The sequence below is a fragment of the Prosopis cineraria genome, unplaced genomic scaffold, assembly GCF_029017545.1.
Source record: "Prosopis cineraria cultivar Desert tree isolate PC_DT_omini unplaced genomic scaffold, ASM2901754v1 PC14, whole genome shotgun sequence".
NCBI lineage: Eukaryota > Viridiplantae > Streptophyta > Magnoliopsida > Fabales > Fabaceae > Prosopis > Prosopis cineraria.
In genome coordinates, this window is record NW_026555345.1 from 14,252,234 (window position 1) to 14,276,420 (window position 24,187).

The 24,187-nt window shown below is 33.2% G+C and overlaps 1 protein-coding gene across 1 annotated transcript; it reads left to right on the forward strand.

Moving 5' to 3' along the window:
* Positions 1–2,176: 2,176 nt before the first annotated feature.
* LOC129292040 (profilin) lies at positions 2,177–4,270 on the forward strand. Its single transcript, XM_054929541.1, has 3 exons — positions 2,177–2,402; positions 3,097–3,234; positions 3,856–4,270. Exons 1-3 carry the CDS (start codon positions 2,280–2,282, stop codon positions 3,988–3,990), a joined length of 396 nt encoding a protein of 131 aa, XP_054785516.1. The 5' UTR covers positions 2,177–2,279; the 3' UTR covers positions 3,991–4,270.
* The last annotated feature ends 19,917 nt before the right edge of the window (positions 4,271–24,187 follow it).

The following is a 24,187-nucleotide window of genomic DNA, read 5'->3' on the forward strand; positions in this document are numbered from 1 at the left end:
ATTGAACACAAGAACAGACTAACTCGAGCTATAATGTTCAAGTTTATTGAATCTGAAATATGTCTAGATTCAATGATCATAATATAGGGTGAATGAATTATATATATATATATATATTTAAATATTTATTTGATAAACATTTATATATATATATATATTTATATGAAATATAAAATTTGAAATATAATTATATATATATATATATATATTTTGAAATACAAATATTCATATGTGTGTGTGTATCTAATATATATATGAATATGTATATGATATATAAAATTAAATATATATAATATAATATATGTATATTTTTGAAATAAATATGTATATATTTGTGTGTGTATATATATATATAAATAATATAATATGTATATGTGATATATATTATATTATGTTAGTTTTAAATTTAATTTTATATGAAAGATTAAATTTAATAACTAACATGATATGAGAGAATATCATGTTTATTTTATAATTTAAATTTATAAGATAAATTTAAATTAGATCTGATATCATGGATTAAATTTATGAGATAAATTTAATTAAATTTTTATGGGCTCTTTAAGTGGAAGGCAAAAATCCTAATCTATATACTATATATAGATAGTGACGTGCTTTGTGAAGATATAGAGTTAAAAAAGTTTTGATGGCCAAATACTTTGAGAGTCACAAAACACCCTAGAAAAAAGAAAACTAATGTTTAAAGAAGAACGGATGCTGGGCACACTAGCATGTTGTTTGAGTTAGAGAGCTGTTCATGTGGATACTGGTAGAGGGAACAGATTTACATTGTTAGCTCCTAAGATCCAAACTCTTGAAGAGAACATGTGTCAAGTTTGAGAAATTAATATGTAACTCTTCGATCCACCTTGACTTAAATGAGTTCGTTCAGTTCATATCAGGATAGAGATTTTAAAATTTTAATCTTTCGCTACACCTCCTTATCCAACAAGAGGTGCCCTCAATTGCCAACTAGATTAGTTTGGGTCAAAGACCTAGAATACCGGACCCCATGCACGAAAATAACATTATATTTTATAAATTAAAATTTAAAATTTTTTGTGTTACATACAAGAAATTAAAATTTAAATAACACCTTGTCATATTTTAACTTTTTTATCTATGCACATATTGAAAATATAAATAACATACCCCATAAATATTTAAAAAAGTATATATAAAAAGTTTGTTACTCTATATATGTTAAAATTATAAAGAATAATTTATTATTCTAAGATGTGTTATTCACTCACAAATTAAAATTTAAATAATAAAAAAATTATTTTATAAATTGTTAATTTAGCTTTGTATTTTATTCTACCATTTATTATCTTATGCATAAAAAAGGTCAATGAGAAATATATTTCTTAAACTATTACGCGAACAGCATCCTAAACCTTAAATTTTTAAAATGCGCAAATTTTTTTTTTCAATTTTTAAATTTCTAGCACTTAAAATCCTACAGTTAAATAGTAAAAAATATCACTATTTTTCAAGTTATGTGGCTTACTCACATGCGGTCCCTATAAATAGTAAACATGATATACTTTTTATATATATATATATATATATATGTATGTATGTATGTATGTGTAATCCATCACATTCTAATGTCATATCAAAATATTTAATGATAAAATTTGTAAGGGGAAAAAATAAAAAGTGATTTAATTTTAAGATAATTAAAATTTTAATTTAATTTTACTAATTTAACCAACTTATCTTAATTTTATTAATTTAAGAGCACCCATGTATAGAAATATACTATTTCAATCTCTCTATTATAAGATACTTTTTAAATAAATTTTTTAGTTCCTAATATAATACACTTAATGAAATGTTAATTACTTTTTTATATTATTTTTATTTAATTTATTAATTATGAGAGAGAATTTAATATAAATTAAATTTTTTTATTTATTATGGGTGAAATTAAAAATTTATCCTTTTTTCAAATAAAATTAATAATTTAATATTTTTTCTTTTAATTTCAGTGCGGTTAATAAATAAAAGAAGTATAGGATTGAAGAAGTATATTAGCATTTGTACCAAAATGGGCCGTGGTTTCAAAACAAATGGCCCAGCATAGCGCAAATGTGGGGTCAGTCTAAGGGTACTATAGTAAATTAACATCGGCACCGCATCATTACAAGAATTTATCACATCTCCGTGGTTTCAACGCAGGCGAAGAAAGACAGAAGAAGACAGAGGAAGCTCCCATTTTCAAGAGACAACGAAATCGCCGAACTTGCTAGAACTCAACCCTCCCAGAGAAGAAGATGTCGTGGCAAACCTACGTCGAGGAGCACCTCATGTGCGAGATCGACGGTAATCATCTCAGCTCTGCTGCTATCCTTGGTCAAGACGGCAGCGTTTGGGCCCAGAGCGCCACTTTCCCTCAGGTTCCCCTCTTTCCTCTTCTCTTTCCCAATTTCAACTACTTATCTTACTTGGAATTTCGATTTCTTCTCTGTTTCGTAATGTTTTTTTCCTTGATCCGAGCTGAATTCTTCATCGCTTTCTTCTTACCGACCACCTTTTGTCGATTTAGATGCTTCTTACTTCCGTCGAGGATGATTTTCTTTCTGATTTATTGGGTTTGCGTGGAATTTTTTATTTTTTGTTCTGGAGAGATTGATTTATGTGAGATTTGCATGCATAGGATATAGCGCATGATCCTGCTTTTGCTTTGATTATGATGCTTCGTTGTTTTGGGGATTGAGCTAATAGTTCATTTTAGCATGCGAATTATGCTTTTGTAACTAATCAGAATCACTTTGGTAAAACGCTTCTCACTTGGGTGAGTTTGTAAAGATAGGCGATACAATCAGGGGGAAAAAAAAAAGCTCCTAGTAGCCTGGAATGCTTGATTAGGGTACGGATGTACCTAATTTTGCTCTGCATTTTTTTTAAACTAAAAATAGGCTTTGATATTGTTGAATAAGTAGTCAACTGACAGTACTACATACTTGAATTGTGTTTCGTTTACTGCATATATCTCATTGCTTTGCTCACTTACCCTTCAATCAGGAAAGGTTCTTTTTAAATATTGTTCTAATTGACATTCTTATGCATTCCTTGTCAACATTGTATTAGTTCAAGCCTGAGGAAATAACTGGTATCATGAAAGACTTTGCCGAGCCTGGATCACTTGCTCCAACTGGGTTATATCTTGGCGGCACTAAATATATGGTGATTCAAGGTGAAGCAGGAGCTGTCATTCGAGGGAAGAAGGTATACAATGTTTCTAATATTGTCTTTTGACTTTCGTCACACCTTAAACTTCTGTGGATTGATATTTGTGGAACTAGTCAGTGGGTTGTGCAATCAGCCGCTATCCTACAATCCGACCATTTTTTTAATTAAGTACTATTTCATTCCCAAGATGATGATTATAATGGAGTTTGTTTGGTTAAATTTACTAGGTGACCTCCCAGAAGTCTAGAAACCTTATTTTTATTAAGTAACACTGCTACACAATCATGCAAGCGAAGTTTTGCATGTGGCAACTAAGCAAACCATACCTCTATATGACTGCTGCATTCTTCTTACTGAAATTGGTCTTGTTCATGCTTGTTTTCATTTAGTAGCAATTGCTAGATCGGCAGGCATGAATTTACATTGAGATGTTTGTGCATACTGTCTTTGAACAATTGAACTCTCTATATAATGATTAGCTGGTATCAAGTGTTTCGTGAATCCAAAGCTTAATCGGTAACTGACTCAAGATTTGGACTCCGCTCTGAAACTTGAACTTACCCTTGGTTTTGGTTTTTTCCTCAATATCCTGTTTCGATATTACCTTATGCTGGTGATTTCTACTATGGTTTCTCAGCATTTTCCCCCATTATCCAGGGTCCTGGTGGGGTTACTATCAAGAAGACCAATCAGGCCCTAATCATCGGAATTTATGATGAACCAATGGCTCCCGGTCAATGCAACATGATAGTGGAAAGGCTTGGTGATTACCTCATTGATCAGGGTCTTTAATTTTTGTTTGGAATGTATTGTTATCATGCATATTTTATTGGCTTCCATATACAAAGGCTTTGAATCAACCTGATTGCAGTGTAATAATATTTTGGGTATCATCAAAAGTCATGGGATCTGCGCGTGGCAAAGAAATGTTTGGTGCTTGAGAAAGTAATGACTGTAATCTCTCGTGTACTTCCTAGTGGGTATCTGTCTACATTACAGTGGTTTCATTGCTATGGTATTAATGATTGGCGTAATCTTTATATAAACATCGCATTTTCTTGTTCTTGTGTCAGATTGCCTTAATTCTTTATGCCTACTTGCCCTGCTCATATCCTTGAGAAATGGAAATGCATTAAAATGACAAATTAACTGATATTTTGTTATGGGATTTTTGTTTGAGTCATGAGGGATTGGCTTTTGTGGAGTGTGTCATATCATAATTGTAGTCAACAATGATGTTTGATAGATTAACGAGGAGGGGGCAGTTGTGAATTTTATTCGAACTTCAATTTGTGTTTCTTCTCAGTCTACAATAATGTTTTGCTCAAAGTCAACCGCTCGAAAATTTCTCAACAGAACAATTTTCCATAAAACAAAATTGTTGTGGAAAAAAAGTAGTGGTAACTGAGTTTTAAGTACATCTTATTTTTTACTTTTATTGACAAAGCTCCCGCTAATATTCTAACGCAGTACCTTCCGTTTTTGTTATATCATATTCTGGCGCAATACTGATGAATCTATACGTTCAGTTTTTCCCTGATACAATATGACATGCCCTCTCTCATTTTTATTATGAGGTATTTTTAACTATTTCACCAAAATTAAAGAGGGATAGTTAAGCTATTAATTTTATTTGAAAATAGAATAAATTTTTAATTTTACTTTTATTGAAATGAAAAATTTTCAAATTTACATTATGTTCTCTCTTATGATCAATCAGTTTAAATTGGAATGATATTTAAAAAAACATAATTAATATCTTATAATGTGTCTTATATTAAGAATTAAAAATTGCTTCTAGAAGGTATCCTAATGAGCACTAAGGGGAGTATAATATTTTTGAGGTGTATATATATTTGTATCAAAATACAAATCAAAGCAATTACATGAGTTTTTGATGGATGCATTTCTTGACACAGGAATATAGTAACAATGTCCCAGCATTCAGCCGATTACTAGAGTGCAAATATGATAACCCATAATATAAAAAAAAAAAAAGACACTCCTTCAAATTGTTTGCGACGGGTTTTATTCTAAACCAATTGTTCGTGAAGTTATATATTAAATCTTAGAGTACATTTCGGTAAAAATGAAAAGAAAAATCTTACTTTAAAATTCCATACTATTTTATTAGTGAGACTCTTGAAATGGTGGGGAGAGGAATCTCTCCTTTTTTCTCCACTTTCTCAATCTTTACTCTTCATTAATTTTATAATTTAAAAACTTATTTAATAAAATGATGTAAATGGTGAAAAGTGGGGAAGTAAAGAGAAAAGGAAGGAAAGAAAAGAAGAGATCCCCTCTCGAAATGGTGTCATTTATGTTATTGGGATAGCTGCAATTTTTCACATGCATATCTATAAAGGTGGCAAGGTGGCAATAGGACAAGTCAGTCTACATTTTGGTTAAACAAGACTAAACCTGTAACAAGAGGGGGGCAAAAAAATCCAAACCTATGCTTGAGCATGTATACATGTTTTTTTCTTGATGTTTCAAGCCCAAGCCTTCAAAATGCTTGGCTCGGCTTGGACTGAAATCTTTTTAAAAATATATTTAAAATGCAAGTATTTAAATAAGCCTAGGAGACTAGGACTCAGACTTTAAGTAGATTTTGAAACTACCAAAGTCTACATAAAATATTAAGATAGACACATTGCAGGCTATAGGGAGGTTTGTTGCTTAAATAAAATTTAAAACCTAATTCATACAATTTAATAAATCCAAATAAAAATCAAGTCAAAAAGTTATTATTTGACATCTACATTCCGGACAATTAACCCAATGATAATACTCTATGAAACAATATGTAACAATAATATAATATAATTAGAGTAACACTAATAATGAAAGGTTAAGATTTAGGAGTGCTGAATATTTTATACTTTTAAGTGAGATAATTTTTTTTTAAAGTATTTTTTTTGAGGTTCAAAAATGCGCTGATGTTATTAAGCCATGAAATCCACCATTATCTCCCGCTGTGGCAACTTGTAGGGCTCAGGCAAAACTCATTTTACCATTTGACGTGTCTAAACTTCATTTCTTTTACTACATACGAGGCTTCCTGCTTTTAAAATAGCTAAGGCAATCCATGCATGAACGAATAGTTCATCATCTTCATTGTTTTCTTTTTCCATCGCCATTTTAGGTCTTGGGAATGGCTCAAACTTCCTTATGGTCAACAAGAAGCAATAGAGGGAAGGTCACTTTGCTCACGTGGTGTGTAATATCCCAAGTTTTTAATCTAAAATCTAATTACTAATTAAGAATAAATTAGTAAATTAGTGGATTAAAAGTTCAAGTTAGTTTAATTGTGCTATTAAATATTTATATTTAATATTTGAAATTGACATATAATGCTTAATTTTATAGATTTAATCATTTGGAATCTCTTTTGAGGTTGAAGTAAGTTGAAGCTTTTGGATTGATCACAAGTAAAAAGGTTGGGGTAACAGAATAATTCCTTCTATTTATTAGCTTGTTTAATTGAAGTTGTTTTCAAAAGGAAATATGATATTCCATGTTGTGTGATTTAGAACTTGTAGATGGGAAAAACAAAAGATTTAAAAAAAATAAATATTTATTAATGGCTTTTGTAATTGATAACTTTCAATATTTTACTAAATTTATCGGTGTTTTTAATACAATGAAAGTCATTTCTTTAAATTTATTAGAAAAAAATAATTAAGTGGATGTTTATATGTGAGAATGGATACGTACATGTGATTAGAAGTTAGTGGGTCAATTTTAGGTTTTATACATACAGGGAGACCCAATTTATGGGCCTAAAGGTAAAAATTTCAAAGCCCAAGTCCAAAGAAGTAAATCTAAAAAGAAATTTTATAGTGGTCATATTTGCTGCAACGAAAATGTGTTTTATTGTAGCAAAGCGTGAATTTCAGTAAAACACACGGTTTTGATCTTCAACAAATTTTTAAGGTTTGAGGACATCAATTTTGACCATTCATCACTTCCAGCAACTACAGAATGTCCAAGGAGAGAAAAAAGAGCCAAAAGAGGGTTGGAGAAGCTTGGATTTAATAAAAAATTAAGGGGTTAGCTCAAGATTAGTTTGATTAAGTGCTTATTCTCCTTCTTCTCTTTAGTTTAATGTATATATTGTTAATATTTGCTATCATTAGAGCCATGGGTGGCAGTTTTTTTGTTAATCTAGGGTAGCTATGAACTAATTTTTAGATTAGAGCATGTTTAAACCATTTATTTGAGTTTAATAACAGTTTTGTTCACTTAGTCTTGTATTTATTTGTCTACTTAATGCTTGGCTATAATTGAGTGTGAATTTGAGGGTTTGGGTTTTGCCTTGGAAACGAAAAATCTAAATTAGACCATTAGATTGAGTAATGTGGGATTAAAATTTATTCTAATTTGTCAATAGAATAAGAAAATACCTAGTGGACCCATATAATTATATTAGAGTGAGTTTGTGCCTTTTGATTCTTGTGTTTTTGTGTTGGGAATAGCATATTAATTCAAAAAAAGGGTGTAATTAATCAAAAGATAATTATTTCTATTAATACCCTGGGTTAACTAATTAATATTAAGTAAATTTTTTTGGGTAATTACAAGCTCTATGAATTGAAGAAGGGCTTGGCCACCTTAGGTTACTTTAATTATTTGTGGTTGGTGGAACTTTAATTTTAGTACATTTTTATAACTTCAATTTTTATTTTTCAATATGAAATCCAAATTTTGTTTTGTTCAACTCAAATGAAAATGAGGAATTTATTACTCAATTACCAATTAACTTGATTCTCTATGGGAATGACTTTGATTTATCACATACTATTTTTATGACATGTATACTTGTGGAATCCATTACATATTTGTGTGTTCAAGTTTTTAGCATTGTTGCTTGGGAGTCTAGGCAACTATTGATTAGAATTAGAGGACCCTGAGTAGTTTTAGCTTGAGCATTTATTTTGTTATGTTATCTTCTCTTGTTTGTTCAGTTAAATCCTTTATCTTCTTTTTTGTTTTTGCAAGACTATTGTGTATGCCATATAAAGCTAAATTGAAAAAGACACCTATGAGAACTAGGAGTTTCAAAGAAATCTTAGAAGATATTTCACCTCAAACTCAACCTTCAATCGGTGAGAAGTCTACAAAAGAAGAGATGGCTGAGGATGAGAATGATAGGCTGTGTGTCAATGATTTCTTGGGTAGACAAGCTAGAAGATACCAGTTTGGGATTAAAGTGCCTAACTTCCAAGCAAACAACTTTGAGATTAAGCAAACAATGCTTAAGATGATTGAGATGAATGGGCAGTTTGTTGGAAATTAAGATGAGGAACTTAATAGAAATTTAGTCAACTTCCTTGATATTTGTGACTCTTTTAAGTATAATGAAGTTCCTCAAGATGTTATTCATCTCCACCTCTTCCCTTACTCTCTACAAAGGAAAGTTAAGGATAGGCTTAACAACTTAGAAGAGGATAGTGTGTCATAATGGAATGAATTAAAAGGAAAGTTTAGATCTAGATTCTTTTCACATAACAAGAAGGTGGATGCTAGAGCCAACATTATCAATTTCAATCAAAAGTTTAGTGAACATTTATATGAAGCTTAGGAAAGGTTCAAGCAGTTAATTAAGTAGAGTTTTGGGAATAATTAAGAGAAATGGGTTTTGATTCAAGTTTTTAGTAACCAATTGACATCTGAGTCCAAGTTTGAAATGAATACAATCACTATTGGTGGCATTACGAAACAACTAGTGAACTATGTCTGAAATTATTTGGATCATCTTGATATTGATTACATCCAAAACAATAGTGAGAGGAGATCTGGTAGACCAATAGAGAGTGTTGCTGATGACTCTTCATCTTCCTAAGTGATTGCAATGCTTTAGACTCTTAGTAAGAGACTTGATCGCTTAAAACCAAGAGTTGATTGGAACAATAATAGACCAATAGGAGCTCATGCCATATATACTCAATGTGATTATTGTGGAGATGCACATGCCACTAAATAGTGCTATCTTTCTCAACAGGTCTGTTAAATATGGCAACACACCTAAGGGGATGAATTGGGTGTCTATGAAATTTTCAGTTCTCTTAAAACTTTTTCAGTAAAACTATATTTATATTTAAGAGAAACTTTAAGCAAATTCAAGTACTGAACTTTTATTGCAAGAATGCTAAAGTAATTTCCACAAGCTCAATATGTGTAAAATTAATTTCTAAGTTCAAATTTGAGTTAGAGCATGTAGATATATCAAATTTAATTTTATGCACTAAAATATAGCATTAACTAAGGTTGCTGGAGATATAAAGAGTTAAGGGAAGAGAGAGTGCAAACTATGATTTATCCTAGTTCAGCTTCACCACTTAAGCCTATATTTAGTCCCTAAGAAATCACTTGAGATTTCTCCACTATAACATAAGCTTAAGCACACCACAACACAATCACAAGTTTAGTTCAGGTATTTGTGAGCCTTTATAGCAACTCACTTTACTAGTGAGATTCTTTTCCCAAGAGAACAACCTTTTTTGATTACACAAAAAATCTCTCTCTCACCTTTACAATGATTTTGAATACATAAATCACTCATTGAAACTCTCTCTAAGATCAATGATGAATACAATGAAGCTCTAATACTTAAATGGTGAAGATATAAATGATATTAGTATAAGAACAATGATTTTCATATAATAAAAGTATAAAGAAATGCAAATCTTATAACTCAATTATTTCTTATCTTAATCACTTGTTAAGATGAGTTTGAAGTGTTATATTTATAGCCCATGAAGTAAAATAGGTGTTGGAGATATAGTATAAATGTTTATAGTCGTTACAGTGACTATAACTGTTAGTGATGTTTTAAGTGTGGAACAAAACTCACTCATGTGTGAAATGGTAATTTCACATGCACAAATAACAAATCTCATATGAAATGTGACAAATTATGCTTGAAATATTGTGTGATATTGCACATGTGACAATTCATGCATGGAAAAATGTGATTCAAGCTTTAATTGGACCATAAAAGCTATTTAGTGAACAATAAGGCTTATGGGTGATGTTTCACACGTGTATAGGAAGTGATTCATGCTTAAAATAGACCATAAAAACTATTCAGTAAAAATAAGACTTTTAGAGGTTGATTCATGTGTGAATGTAGTGAGGATTCATGCTTGAATTGGACACTGAAGCTTTTTAAGGACTTTTCATATGTGTGTCCTTCTTTCATTCACACATGATTTGGGGGTTCCACTATGTAGAACTTCATAAGTTTATAACTCAATATAATTCTAAATCTAACAAACTATATATCGTTGAAAATCTCTTGAAGTCTAGTTTTTAGTAAAAGAAGTGTCATACTTAAATTCAATTTAGATTTTGAGATATGATTAAAAGAGTGAATGAAGATCAACTTTAAATGCTATGTAGAATTATTATCTCAACACTTAATTTCTAAAATTCATCTTTCTTAATAGAGATCCATTTTAAATAAATAAAATATTATTGAAAACATGTTGGAGTCTATTTTCAAATGAAATAATTAAAACGATATGTGTAGTGAGAGATATAACTAAAAATATGACCAAAGGTCAAATTTGATTTTCTGCACAATTTTTATTTCAAAGCTTAGATTTTAAGTGGTCATGACTTTTTCAACTTAATTCCATTTTGATTAAATAGAATAACTTTAAAAATTTTATGTGATCAAAGATGAAAAACATGATTATAGAAATTATACCTCACTCTTTCTGTTAAGAGCTAAAATACATGTTTTGATTTAAAATATCTTGAGCCAATATTGCATATCTAAATCAATTGAGTTTAGTATAAAGACTTATAACTTATTGATATTATACCTATAAAGTCCAAGGCTTTCAAGATGTATCCAAGTTTGTATGAATGTCTTTATTCTTCTTAAGCTCTTCTTAGATCATCCTTTTCTTTATCTTTATATTCTTCAATCATGAGTGTAATATGCAAATGATGACTTTAACTTTTTTCCTCTTCATGCTTACTTTCATCGTCGTCACTTTGGACAACTTTAAATGATATATTATAAACAAAATGGTTGGTCCAATTCTCAATATACATATATTCAAGTTATGAAAGATAATACCATGAACATTTTTAGATACAAAATTAATTTAATTTAAGGAAAACTATGATAGTGTAAAATAACTTTTGTCCATTCAACATATTTTTCCAAATCTCATGTGTAATGTGGAACAATATAGATAAGAATTCTTTAAAGCACTTGTTCCATAGTTATGGTTAACTATTATGTGTGTGTTTATATATATATATATATATATATATGAAAATAATTAAGCATAAGTATAGTTAACTCATCTATATTTGTTATCTTCAAAACTTAACCTAAACATAATGTTATAAGTGATTATGTCCAATAAGGTTGAGATGATAAATGTAACATCCTGACTTCTAATTTAGGAAACTAGTTGTTAGTTAGAGGTAAATTAATAATTAGTAAATTAATTGTAGTTTTGGATGGTGGGTTAATGTTTTGACATGTTGAATTGATGTGTTTATACGACTAAGTGAGGGAAAAACAGTTTGAAGTAAATTGGGGGAGTAGCTTAGAGATTTTTAATTCTGTGCCACATACCACGGCATATGCTGCATGCATCACGGTGCATGGCACAAAATTTTGAATAATAATATGTGGCTAGACATAAAATTGAAGAGGAGAAGGAGTGAAGAACGTAAAAGGAAAGGAGAAAGAGCAAAGCTCTACTAGGGAAAAAAGTTTAGGTGCTTAGGAGATATTTTTGACTTGTTGCTTACCAAGTAAGTTTCGTATTGCTTTATACATCAATTCTACCATAATTTCTCTAGGATTTAGATATAGAGAGATTGGATCAGGGAGCTTTGAGGGGTTAGATTCTAAGTAAATAGTTGTTAAAGTGCTTTTGCGTGCAAAACTAAAATTTTATGAATGGTTTGAGATTTACAGTTGAACCTTGGAATTATAGGCTCAATTTGACCTCAATTAAGATTTTTTGAAAGGGAAGTGTTGGCATTGGGTGGTAAGGGTGGTTTGGCCTTGTTAACAGCTTGATAATGTGTGGTTGTGCTAAAAGGGGCTAGAGTAAGACCGAAGGTGCTAGTGAGATGGGTGTGTGCTAATTGATGTGATTTAACCAGTTTAGTATTGTGTATTGAGTTGGAAATTGATTAAGGGTACTTATATATATATATATATATATTCATTTTACAGATGATTTCATTAATGAATTTAAAATCCAAGGTTATCGGTTAATTAAAATTCTCTAATATTTAAACTTATTTTCCAATGGGATCCTAAGTTTTCATCATTAAATAAAAAAATATTATTTAAAATAAGACTAAATCAGAGTTATAGAATATACGAAAGCATGAGACACCAATCATTTAGAAAGCATTGCAAAAAAAGGGCAAAAACTGTCATTCACAAAATTATGGGTCATTCACCACGAGGCAACGATGCATTCACTGTGGTGAATTATGTTGAGGCTAATTTGATCTACATAATAGTAAACATTCTATACATAAATGGTGGGGGTAATTCACTCAAAATTTCAAAGTTAAGGGTCTAGGATGCTATTTGTGTAATAGTTTAGAGTTTGTGGCCTTAATTAACCAGGGCTTATGGTGAATAGTAAAGTGAATAGTAATGGCATAAAAAAAATAACGGTGAGGTTTAATTTGTTTCAAATTTAAAAGTTTTGAATTTATTTTGCTCATTTTAAGAGTTTAGGTTTTAGGGCGCTTTTTGAGCAAGAGTTCAGGGGTCTATTTTGCTCATTAATCTTATGAATAAGCAACTATTTTCATGTGTTGCTTATTAATCCTCACTTTTTACAACAACTATTTGGCAACATCTAAAATCTGTATTCTAAAATGGAATCGATAATATTTTTCAACAATTGCAATAAAATTTTAAAATAAACAACATGAAAACTGTTGCCTATAAAACTTTCCTTATTGCAACATTTAAAAACCATTCCGTATTTCAATAGTCAATAAAAAATAAATGTTGCTTTTAAATGTTCCTTTTCACAACATTTAAGAATTGTTACCTATTGTTTACCTATATAGAATAAACTATTTACTTTCTCTTTTATCCATTTTTAAACATATTCTTATTATTTTATTTATTATTTAATTAATTTAATATTTTATTTATTAAATTAATTGAAAAATTATTTTACCCATTATCTCTATGTATAACATTTTGTAATAGATAACATAATAATGTTGGAAAAGCGGTTTGAGGGTTTACTTATATTCAAAAGATTCAAGGTTCAAATTCTAGGTAGGAGAAGAAATATTAAGTTTTGTTTGTTAGTTTAAGTTTTATGCAACAATCAACTTATTTTTATAGAAAGGCAACAATGTGAAACTGTTGCCTATTGTCATACTAGGCAATAGTTTTTGCTATATTGCCTAAAATTTAGAAAACTATTACTTTAAATAATGGCTAATGTTGAAATATGTAATAGTTGAAAAATATTGCCTAAAGTCAAAGGCAATATTTAAAAGTTTTCATAGTTATAGCAAAAGTTTTGAAATATCATTATAAAGAAAAAATGATGTACTGTGTTCTAAAATATAGATTTTTAGAGAATGTAATTAAACATGATTTAAGAATATTCTATATAGAAAATATAAATTACATATCTCACTTTTAATATTTAAAAATGTACTCTTTCCCATATGGTGTTAAATTATAAAGGCAACAATGGAAAAAACTAATTTGTATATAATACTTCCTTTGTTTTTATACATAAGTGAATATATAATTGTATCACACAATTTAAAAAATAATTTATTATAATAATTGTGTCTAAAATTAAAAAATAAGACTAAATTACCCATATATTTAATCAAAATAAGACTGTATATGAATGAAAATTATGAGTTTATGAGTGGTAATTTATGAAATTTATAATAAATACTTATCGAGATATGAGATTTTGCTTATAAAAAAAACAATAAGCGACAGTTTATCTTATATAGAGAACTGAAGAGAGTACATATTTTAGCACATATCATGATTTGTGTGCTTTTTAGAATTGGGATTTACATTAAAGACAAGAAAGCAGTATATAATGACACTACAAATACATTCAAACAAGAAGAGACATTAATGTTAATGCCTCAAACAAAATTATCTCAAATAGAAAGACACTAGTAAGCAATAAAAAAGAAAGAAAGAAAACATTAATAATAGTAATAAGGGTTTGAAAAATAATGTACCCACACATTTCATGTTCCAGGAATACATATTTTTTTTGAATGTCTATGGGTGTTTTGATAGAAAAAAAAAATGAGGAATCAAATTATATATTTAATATATTAAAGGGTTTTGCATCTCTTAGAAGAATTATGCATATTATGGAAGAATAATTGACATCCTTGAAGAAGTCTTGCACTAAAGGAGAACTTGCACCTGATGAAAAAGCTTTGCATTTAATTAATGAAATAACTCTTACACCCATAGCAAAAATCTACATCTTATGAGAGAATTTTGCATCTTACAAAAGAACATTGCATTGAAGGAAGAAAATTTGCACAAATGAAAGAAACTTGCATATAATGAAAGAATGTTGTATATTCATGCAAAAAAGTTGCATTTAGTACCTTGCACCTAATGAGAACTTTCATATGATAATTGAGCTTTGCATCTAGTGGAAGAATTCTTGCATATGTGAAATAAATATGCATCTTAGGAGAGATTTTTGCTTCACAAAAGGAAGGTTATTATTGTTGGCATATCCTATAGGAAATATGTTGTGTCATGACTAACACATTGTCCTTAAGAGTAATTCTGGCATAGTTGTCAAAGCTTTTAGAATTAAGAAAAACCCTCATGTAAAATAAATAGGGTGACCGAACAACAGAAATATAGAGTAACCCAAGATAGGCATGAGGAGGGGAGGAGATGAGAGTGCTTGAAAGCTCGAGGTGGTGACCACTTACTATGTGATCTACATTGCCTTTTGTAAGCAAAATGTCACGATTTATCATTTTTCATGAGGTTAAGGAGCTCCAGAACATTCCAAAACCCTCTAAAAGGCTCCTAGACAACCTCAAGAGAGCTAGAGAGTGCAAGAACGTTCTAGAGAAGTCTACACAACTCTAACCTCAATATTTTAATATTTTCCTCTAGATATTTCCATGTAAATATCTAGGAGAGTATTCTAGAGAATGAATTGTAACCGTAGGATCGATTTGATCTCTACCGTCTATTAAGAAGGTGGGAATTTTCTAGATCCAAGGAGGAGGTCTATAAATATCTCACCCCTCCTCATTTGTAATACAACCTTTGAGTTCTCAAAGCAATACTACTCTTACATTCAAGCTCTCTTTCAAGTATCCTTTGCCCTCAAGCTTTCCCTTTCCTCAACTTAGCCAAGTATCTTCCTTTTATATGAGTTAGGCTTACTTAGCAACTTCCAGTGAAGATTGTCTAAGTGCCGCATGGGTCGAAAAACTAGCCCCGTGACAGTTGATATCAGAGCATGGTTTTAACCTTTGTGCTTGAAGGAAGGCATTGCGCAATGGCAACCGAAGAAGGAAACACTGTTGGCATGGAAGTACAAGAGCAAGCTCGTGTACAAGAGGAGCAAGCTCATACCAAGTCAAAGTAAGAGCGAGGCTGAAGCAGGCACCCGCAGGTGAGTCCCTTAAACCTCGTGTTGTTAGCTTGGAATCTAACATGGAGGAAGTGAGAACTATTATTAGGGGACTCGACGATCAACTCAGCAATCTTATTCAAGAGAATATTAAGGTAATGCGTGTTGCTAAGTCAATGATTGCAGAACTTGGCGGTAATTTGGGGGAGGACATTTGGTCCCTCACCCAGCATCTCGTTGATCTTCACAAATATATCGAGGACGAGGTACAAGGTCTACACCTTCAAATGAATGAGATTCGTCATGAGTAGGGAACTCATCATTGTGTAAGCAGCCCTATTAGTGGTAGTACTTCAAACGCCACTTCTCAGAGTTTGAAAGTGCCCAAGCCGGCCATGTATAATGGGGCTCGTAGTGCCATAGTTGTGGAGAACTTCCTCTTTGGCCTAGAACAGTACTTTGAGGCCATGGGAGTCTCTAACAACTTATCAGAATCAACAATGCTTCAACTTTCTTTCAGGATGTAGCCCAACTTGGTGGTGCAGAAAGCATGCTGAGAGAGAGAAGGGCATCTGCACTCTCAACACATGGGAGCTATTCAAGTTAGAACTCCGTAGGCACTTTGTTTCCCGTAACGCTGAGACGGAAGCTCGAGGTAAGCTCCGTAGGTTGAGCAAAATGGTAGTATTCATGACTACATCAAAGAGTTTACTATCATCATGCTCGAGATAGAAGACTTGTTCGACAAGGAGGCTCTTTTCCATTTCATTAACGAACTCAAAGACTGGGTTAGAGTAGAGCTCGACAGGAGCAAGGTGTAAACTCTAGATGAGGCAATTGCATCTGTTGAGTGCCTAATTAACTACTCTACCAAGCCTAAGAAGTCTAATCCTGGTAAGAGTGGGGGAGATAAAGGAGGACAAAAGAACTCTGATTGTAAGGATGGTGGTAAATCCTCTTGTGGAAGTTCTAAACAGGACAAGCCATCCTTAACTAAACGTGATGCCTCAAAGCCATCGAAGCCATGTTTCATATGCGATGGTCTACACTGGACTCGCGACTGCCCCAATCATAAGGCTATGAATGCCTTGGTTGCTAAGATGAAGGAAAAGAGGGACAAGGAGCAACAGGTTGACCTTGGTTCCCTCTAACACTTGAATGCATTGACTGGGCTCTTTTCTCCATCCAAAAAGGAAGAGAAGGGTCTACTTTATGCTGATCTTGCCATCAAAGGCAAGATTACCTCTACCATGCTCAACACAGGAGCATCTCACAACTTTATGGAGGTTGAAGAAGCAAAGAGATTGGGCATCCAACTCAACAAGGGAGAAGGCACCATCAAGGCAGTGAACTCCCTAGCAAAATAAGTCCTTGGGATCGCTAAGGGTGTGAAGGTTAAGATTGGGGACTGGTAAGGTACGCTAGACTTTACTATTGTCCTTATGGATGATTTTAAAGTTGTATTGGGACGTTTGTTTTGTAAAGCACATGCCTTCCCTATTCTCGAAGCCAAATCTATAGTGGTCATCGACTCTAACATGATTCGAGTGATCCCTTTGAAGCGATTGGAGAAATCCAAACCTATAATTTCTGCCTTGCAATTTAAGAGGGGTCTCAAAAACTCAAAAGGATATTTTGCCATTGTATGTTCATTGGCTGAGGAAGAGGATGGCACAATCAATCCACGAGAAACCTTACCCCCTTATATTCAAGAGGTGTTATAGGAGTACAAGCATGTCATGCTAGATGAGTTGCCCAAGAAACTACCTCTCAGAAGAGAGGTAGACCATCAGATCAAGTTGGAGCCTGGTGCCAAACCACCTGCCTTGGCACCCTACCGAATGTCGCCTCCAGACTTACCAAATTAAGGAGACAACTTCAAGATCTCCTTGATTCAGGGTATATCCAACCATCTAAGTCTCCATATGGTGCTCCAGTCCTCTTCCAAAAGAAGAAGGATGGATCGTTGCGGATGTGTATCAATTACAGGGCCTTGAACAAGATCACTATCAAGAACAAGTACTTGATACCTTTGATCGTCGACTTGTTCGATCAGCTTGGAAAGGCCAGGTACTTCTCTAAGCTTGATCTTCAATTAAGGTACTATCAAGTACACATCGCCACAGGTGATGAACCGAAGACAACCTGTGTGACGAGATATGGAGCATTCGAGTTCCTTGTCATGCCCTTAAGATTGATGAATGCCCTAGCAACATTTTACACTCTTATGAACAAGTTGTTCCACCCTTACTTAGACCAGTTCATGGTGGTATACTTGGATGACATTGTGGTGTATAGCAATACTCTTGAAGAGCATGCTCAACACTTAAAGAAAGTCTTCCAGGTACTCTTTGATCACGAAATCTATATTAAGTTGGAAAAATGCTCTTTTGCCATACAAGAGGTGGACTTCTTGGGGCATAAGATTAAGGATGGGAAGCTCATGATGGACTCGACTAAGGTTCGAACCATCCAAGAATGGCAACCTCCCACCAAGGTCTCGGAGCTATGATCGTTCCTTAGTTTGGTGAACTACTATCGACGGTTTATCAAGGGGTATTCAACAATTGCTGCTCCATTAATAGATTTGCTCAAGAAGAATAAGTCTTGGTAATGGTCACAAGAGCCTATTATGTCCTTGCCCAACTATTCCAAGCCATTTGAGGTACACACTGATGCCTCAAACTTTATAATAAGGGGTGTGTTAATGCAAGAAAGGCACCCTATTGCATTCGAGAGTCGTAAGTTGAATGACACAGAGAGGTACTACACGGTGCAAGAAAAAGAGATGTCTGCCATCATCTATTATCTCCAAACTTGGTGCCACTACTTACTTAGGAGTAAGTTCACTATAATGACAGACAACGTTGCTACGAGCTACCTCCAAACACAAAAGAAGCTCAGCCCGAAGCAAGCTCGTTAGCAAGATTTTCTTGCTGAGTTTGATTATCAGTTAGAGTACAAGCCAGTCAAAGCAAACATAGTGGCAGACACATTAAGCAGGAAAGCTGAGCTAGCTACTCTCACAACCAGCATGCCCCAAAACAACTTCCTAGAACAAATCATAGAAGGTACGTCTCAAGACTCTACTACAAGCAACTTAGTAAAGCTTGCTACAGAAGGCAAGACTTGGAGATTCCGGGTAAATGATGGAATGCTCCACACCATTAGGAACCGAGTTTATGTGCCAAAATGAGGCAACCTTCAAAGGGATGTCCTAAAAGAATGCCATGATTCCATGTGGGTTGGATACCTAGGTATGACTAGAACGCTTGCTCTCGTACAAAATCACTTTTACTAGCCACATATGCAAGATGATGTCAAGCATATGTGAGGACATGCTTAGTATGCCAGCAAGATAAAGTTGAACAACAACATCCTGCTGGTCTACTCGAACCTCTGCCGGTGGCTAAAAGACTATGGGAGAGTGTCTCAATAGACTTCATAGTTGCTCTCCCTAAGTTTGAAGGATATGGGAGTATCATGGTGGTAGTTGATAGATTTAGCAAATATGCCACCTTTATACCAGCCCTAATAGATTGCAAAGTTGATGAAGTGGCATGCTTGTTTTTTAAGCATGTCGTGAAGTTATGGGGGATCCCTCGCAGTATCGATAGTGATCGAGATCCTCAATTCATCGAGAAATTTTGGAGAGAACTTTTCAAGCTCTTGGGGACAGACTTAAATTTCTCAATAAGCTTTCATCCTCAAAGCGATAGACAAATAGAGCGGATCAATGCTTTGTTAGAGCTCTACCTTCAGCACTACATGAGTGCTCATCAATGAGATTGGGCCAAGTTACTTGATGTGGCCCAATTCTCCTATAACTTGCAGCGAAGTGAGTCGATATGTAAGAGCCCTTTTGAGATAGTTACCGGGCAACAACCTTTAACCCCCAAAGCACTTGCCACACCATATAAGGGAGACAATCCAGTTGCTTATAAGTTTACTAAGGAATGGTAAGAAGAAGCCGACATAACTAGTACATGCCTGGACAAAGCCTCCCGTAAAATGAAGAAGTGGGCAGACAAGAAGTGGTACCCCATTGAGTTTTAAGTTGGTGATTTGGTCATAGTCAAGTTATTACCGAATCAATTCAAGTCACTATGCAAGGTCCACAAAGGCTTGGTCAGGAGATATGAAGGCCCTTTCCCTATCGTCAAACGTGTGGGAAAGGTTGCATATCAGGTACAACTTCCTCCCAAGCTTAAGATTCATCCTGTCGTCCATATTAGTCTCTTGAAGAAATACTACAGAGATGAAGAAGATCTATCTCAAGGTATCTCTAAGAGAGCACCGACAACGGTTGTTATCGAGTATGACAAGGAGATAGAAAAAATCCTTGTCGACAGGGTGATCAGAAAGAGAGGTGTTCCCAGCTACACCGAGTACTTAATCAAGTGGAAGGGTCAATAGACTCTAAAGCTAGTTGGGAATGAGAGGACCTCCTGTGGCAGTTTAATGACCAAATCCAACATTACAAGGAGGAAGGCGCAACGAGGGCATCGCAAAAGTAAGTAGGGGAGAATGTCACGATTTATCATTTTTCATGAGGTTAAGGAGCTCCAAAACATTCCAAAACCCTCCAAAAGGCTCCCAGACAACCTCAAGAGAGCTAGAGAGTGTAACAACGTTCTAGAGAAGTCTACACAACTCTAGCCTCAATATTTTAATATTTGCCTCTAAATATTTCCATGTAAATATCTAGATATTTGTTCTAAATATCTAGATATTTATTATAAATATCTAGGAGAGTATTCTAGAGAATGAATTATAATCGTAGGATCGATTCGATCTTCACTGTCCATTAAGAAGGTGGGAATTTTCTAGATCCAAGGGGGAGGTTTATAAATACCTTACCCTTCCTCATTTGTAATACAACCTTTGAGTTCTCAAAGCAAAACTACTCTCACATTCTCTAAGCTCTCTTTCAAGTATCCTTTGCCCTTAAGCTTTCCCTTTCCTCAACTTAGCCAAGCATCCTCCTTTCATACGAGTTAGGCTTACATAGCAACTTTCAGTGAAGATTGTCTAAGTGCCACACTGGTCGAAAGATTTGCCTCATGACAAAAAAGCTCATAAGCATTGGGCAATTATAACATTAATTGATGACACCATAATGCAATTAAAAAACAATTTCAAAGAATAATGGTGTTTAAATTATTAGTTACAAAATAAATAAATTTAAATGATAATTAATATTATTAATCAAAAAAGTCCTTTTGAAATTTCATTAAATAATTAAAATATCCAACAATCCCCCATATAAAGCAAAAAATTTTGGGAAGCTATTTTATACAAATAATTTTGTAACTTCACATAATAGTTTTAAAAAAATTATTTCCTAGTACCATTTCTCTTTTAAGCTTATTTACTTGCTCAAGTTCACACCTTAGTATATATGTACTAAGGCCTCTGTACATTTTAACAATGTTGGATTTCAATTTTTAACATGCATACATAAACTTATAATCATTTCAAATTTGGTGTCTTTTGGACTATGAACCAGACCTAGACCAATATTGCATAGTACATAGAGAAGTTAATAAAGCACACTTCTATGAACCAACAACTCTTAAGTGTATACTAGAAGCCTTATCAGTCAAATTATACCCCTATAATTTTTGTCATTATAGTGGTGTTGTGCTTTAAACGGCTATGCGCGCGCCTAGTATTTCAACAAATACTCTAGAGATTTCACCACAATTTTATAAGAGCAGCCTCACTCTACATTCATCTAGGTGATTCCATAAGAATATGAAATCATTAAAATCTGTGCTCAACCTCACCAACGATGCATTCTAACACTTTCTCATATCATACACCATAGGAAGAGCAACAAAGTAATTTTAATACTAGCAAAACTAACAAATGATTTATTCTCACCCATATAAACCTTTTTCATGGGATCACTAATCACAAATGTTGGGTTACCATCATAACATCCTAGAGAATGTAACCCTTAATTAGTTGAATACATGAGGATTAATTAAGTAAATTAATATGGTGCGTGGTTATAAAGACCTAATGGGTGTTTTGGGTAGTCTTTTCAACCTTAAGATTGAGTCCGAAATGAAGTTAGGCCACCTAAACGTCAAAAAGGGAGAAAAATAATAGGAAAAGGCTCTGTGTCACATGCCATGGTGTGTGCACGAGAAGCTGCGGCGCATGGGCTAATCAGAGCATGAAGACCCCTTTCTATACCACATGTTATGGCATGTGGGGACATATGCCATGGTGCACAGTACAAATTCTATAGAATTAAGTCATGAAAACATATTAAAAACAGAGTGGAAATGTAATATCCAGGAAAATTAATTGTGATTAGTTAACCTGATGATTTTGATTAGTGAGTTAATAAGGTATGTGGCTAGAGAGGCCTAATTTATGTAGATCATTGTGATTTCAACCCTAAAAGTGGGTTTGGATTAAAGGTAGGCTATATGGGCAAGGAAAGAGGAAGAAAGAATAAAGGTTTGCCCTTTGTGCCACATGTCATGGCGTGTGGTCAATCCGCTATGACACATATGGCAAATTTGAACATAATGGACCTTTCTGTGCCATGGCCGTGGTGGAGCATAGTGTGCGCTATGGCGCATGACCAAAAATTTGATAAATCATATGCATCTTTGCATGTGAAAATAAAAGAGAGGAGAGGAAGAAAATGAAGAAATCGACCTTAACTCTATTAGGGCACGTTGTGGGATCATATTGAGGATAGATTAAAGATCCCACATACCTAAGGTAAGTAATATAAGCCTTCTTTTTCCTTTCCTCCCTCATTTATGGAGATTTATGATAGGGTTTGAGTTGGAGAGTTCCTTTTCAGTCTATAGGAGTATGGGTCTAATCTCATTGATTAAAATGGGTATAATGAGAGTTTTTAAGGTATTAGAACACCAAAATTTGTGATTGTTGAAGTGGTTAGTCCATGGGGGTAATAAATACCCAAAAATTGACATAGATGTGGTAGTTAGGAGAGGTTTATGTCTATTAGTGGTGGTTTAATGACTTATAAATGATAATGAGAGTTATTAGAACCTATAAACCCATTAGGTATGAATGGATAGTAATTTATGGCTTGAAAGAGTAGAGTGTGTGCAGATATGTATTGGTTAATCCTCAAGATTGAGACAATGATGATATCTTTGTGTTACGAATGCAGTGAGGTTTGATTTTAGCACCATTCAAGCTTGGGAGAAGCTTTAGAAGTATTTTGGGTAAGGGGTAAACCTTTGACCTCTTAAAGGTTTGAGGTAACCAAGAAAAACCTAATTTTTATAGTTGAATGTTAATTATGTTTGTGAAATATGGTTGATGATTTAGATAAATGATACATATTAGCAATGTGTTTAACTCGTGAAATGGTCTTGGAACGAAAAACATTGATTATGTCATCTACTTGTGATTTATAAATTTACTTGTGTCATGTTGTGAAACTAAAGAATTATGATATGTGGAGTGATTGAGTATGAGTATGTGAGTTTATGTTCCATGAATTGATTATTTAAAATTCTTATTATGTGAAATGTGCATAGCATGATTATTGGCGGGAGTTTGCCTAGGGCGAGGAGTAGATTGATTTAAATTCATGTGGTACTAGCAGTGACCGTTGAAATCAGGAACTTGCCTTGGCATCGACTATTGGAATAAGGAGGTAGCCCTTATCCCATGGTTGATTTAGGATTGTACCACTTATTCTATGAGGGACTTAAACCTAACTAGTTTCTATTGGTTTATGAAGAGGCTAGATTTGGGGTACAACACCCTATGGTTATTAGTATTGGGAGAAATCAGATTACATAAGTAAGTGAGTTTATTTTAGCTTGGTAGCTCCTCACAAGTGAAAGGCTGGGTTACTTTATGAAAGACATAGTCATGGGGCAGCCACCAGTTTCATGTCAGAGGTAACAAGAGGGTATAAGGTGGCATTTGATCATGTATATAAATTCAGCACATGATTGTTAGTATTGTGGTCTGGTATGTGTTAGGGGTGTATGATTGTTATTATTGTGACCTCATGTTTCATTTTGCAAAATAATGGTTATATGTGTTGAAGGCCCGATCACATAATTGTTAGTTTTGTGAACCGTGGCCAATTTTTTCATGTTCTGTTTACATTATGCTTGTTTAGCCTATTTGCATCTATTTACAATTAATATGTAACAACATAGATTAGGTAAAAAAACTTGGTTACTAAGTGGTTGTACTCACCTTTCAATTCTTAATATTTTAGGACCTAGCTCATTGGATTAGAGTTAGGGAAAAGCACTCTAAGGCATAGGATTGTGGTGAAATCCTACTTTCATGCCTCTTTACTTCACTTGTGTATTAATGTTGTGTAATTTTCAACTAGGATCACATGTTATTGTTTT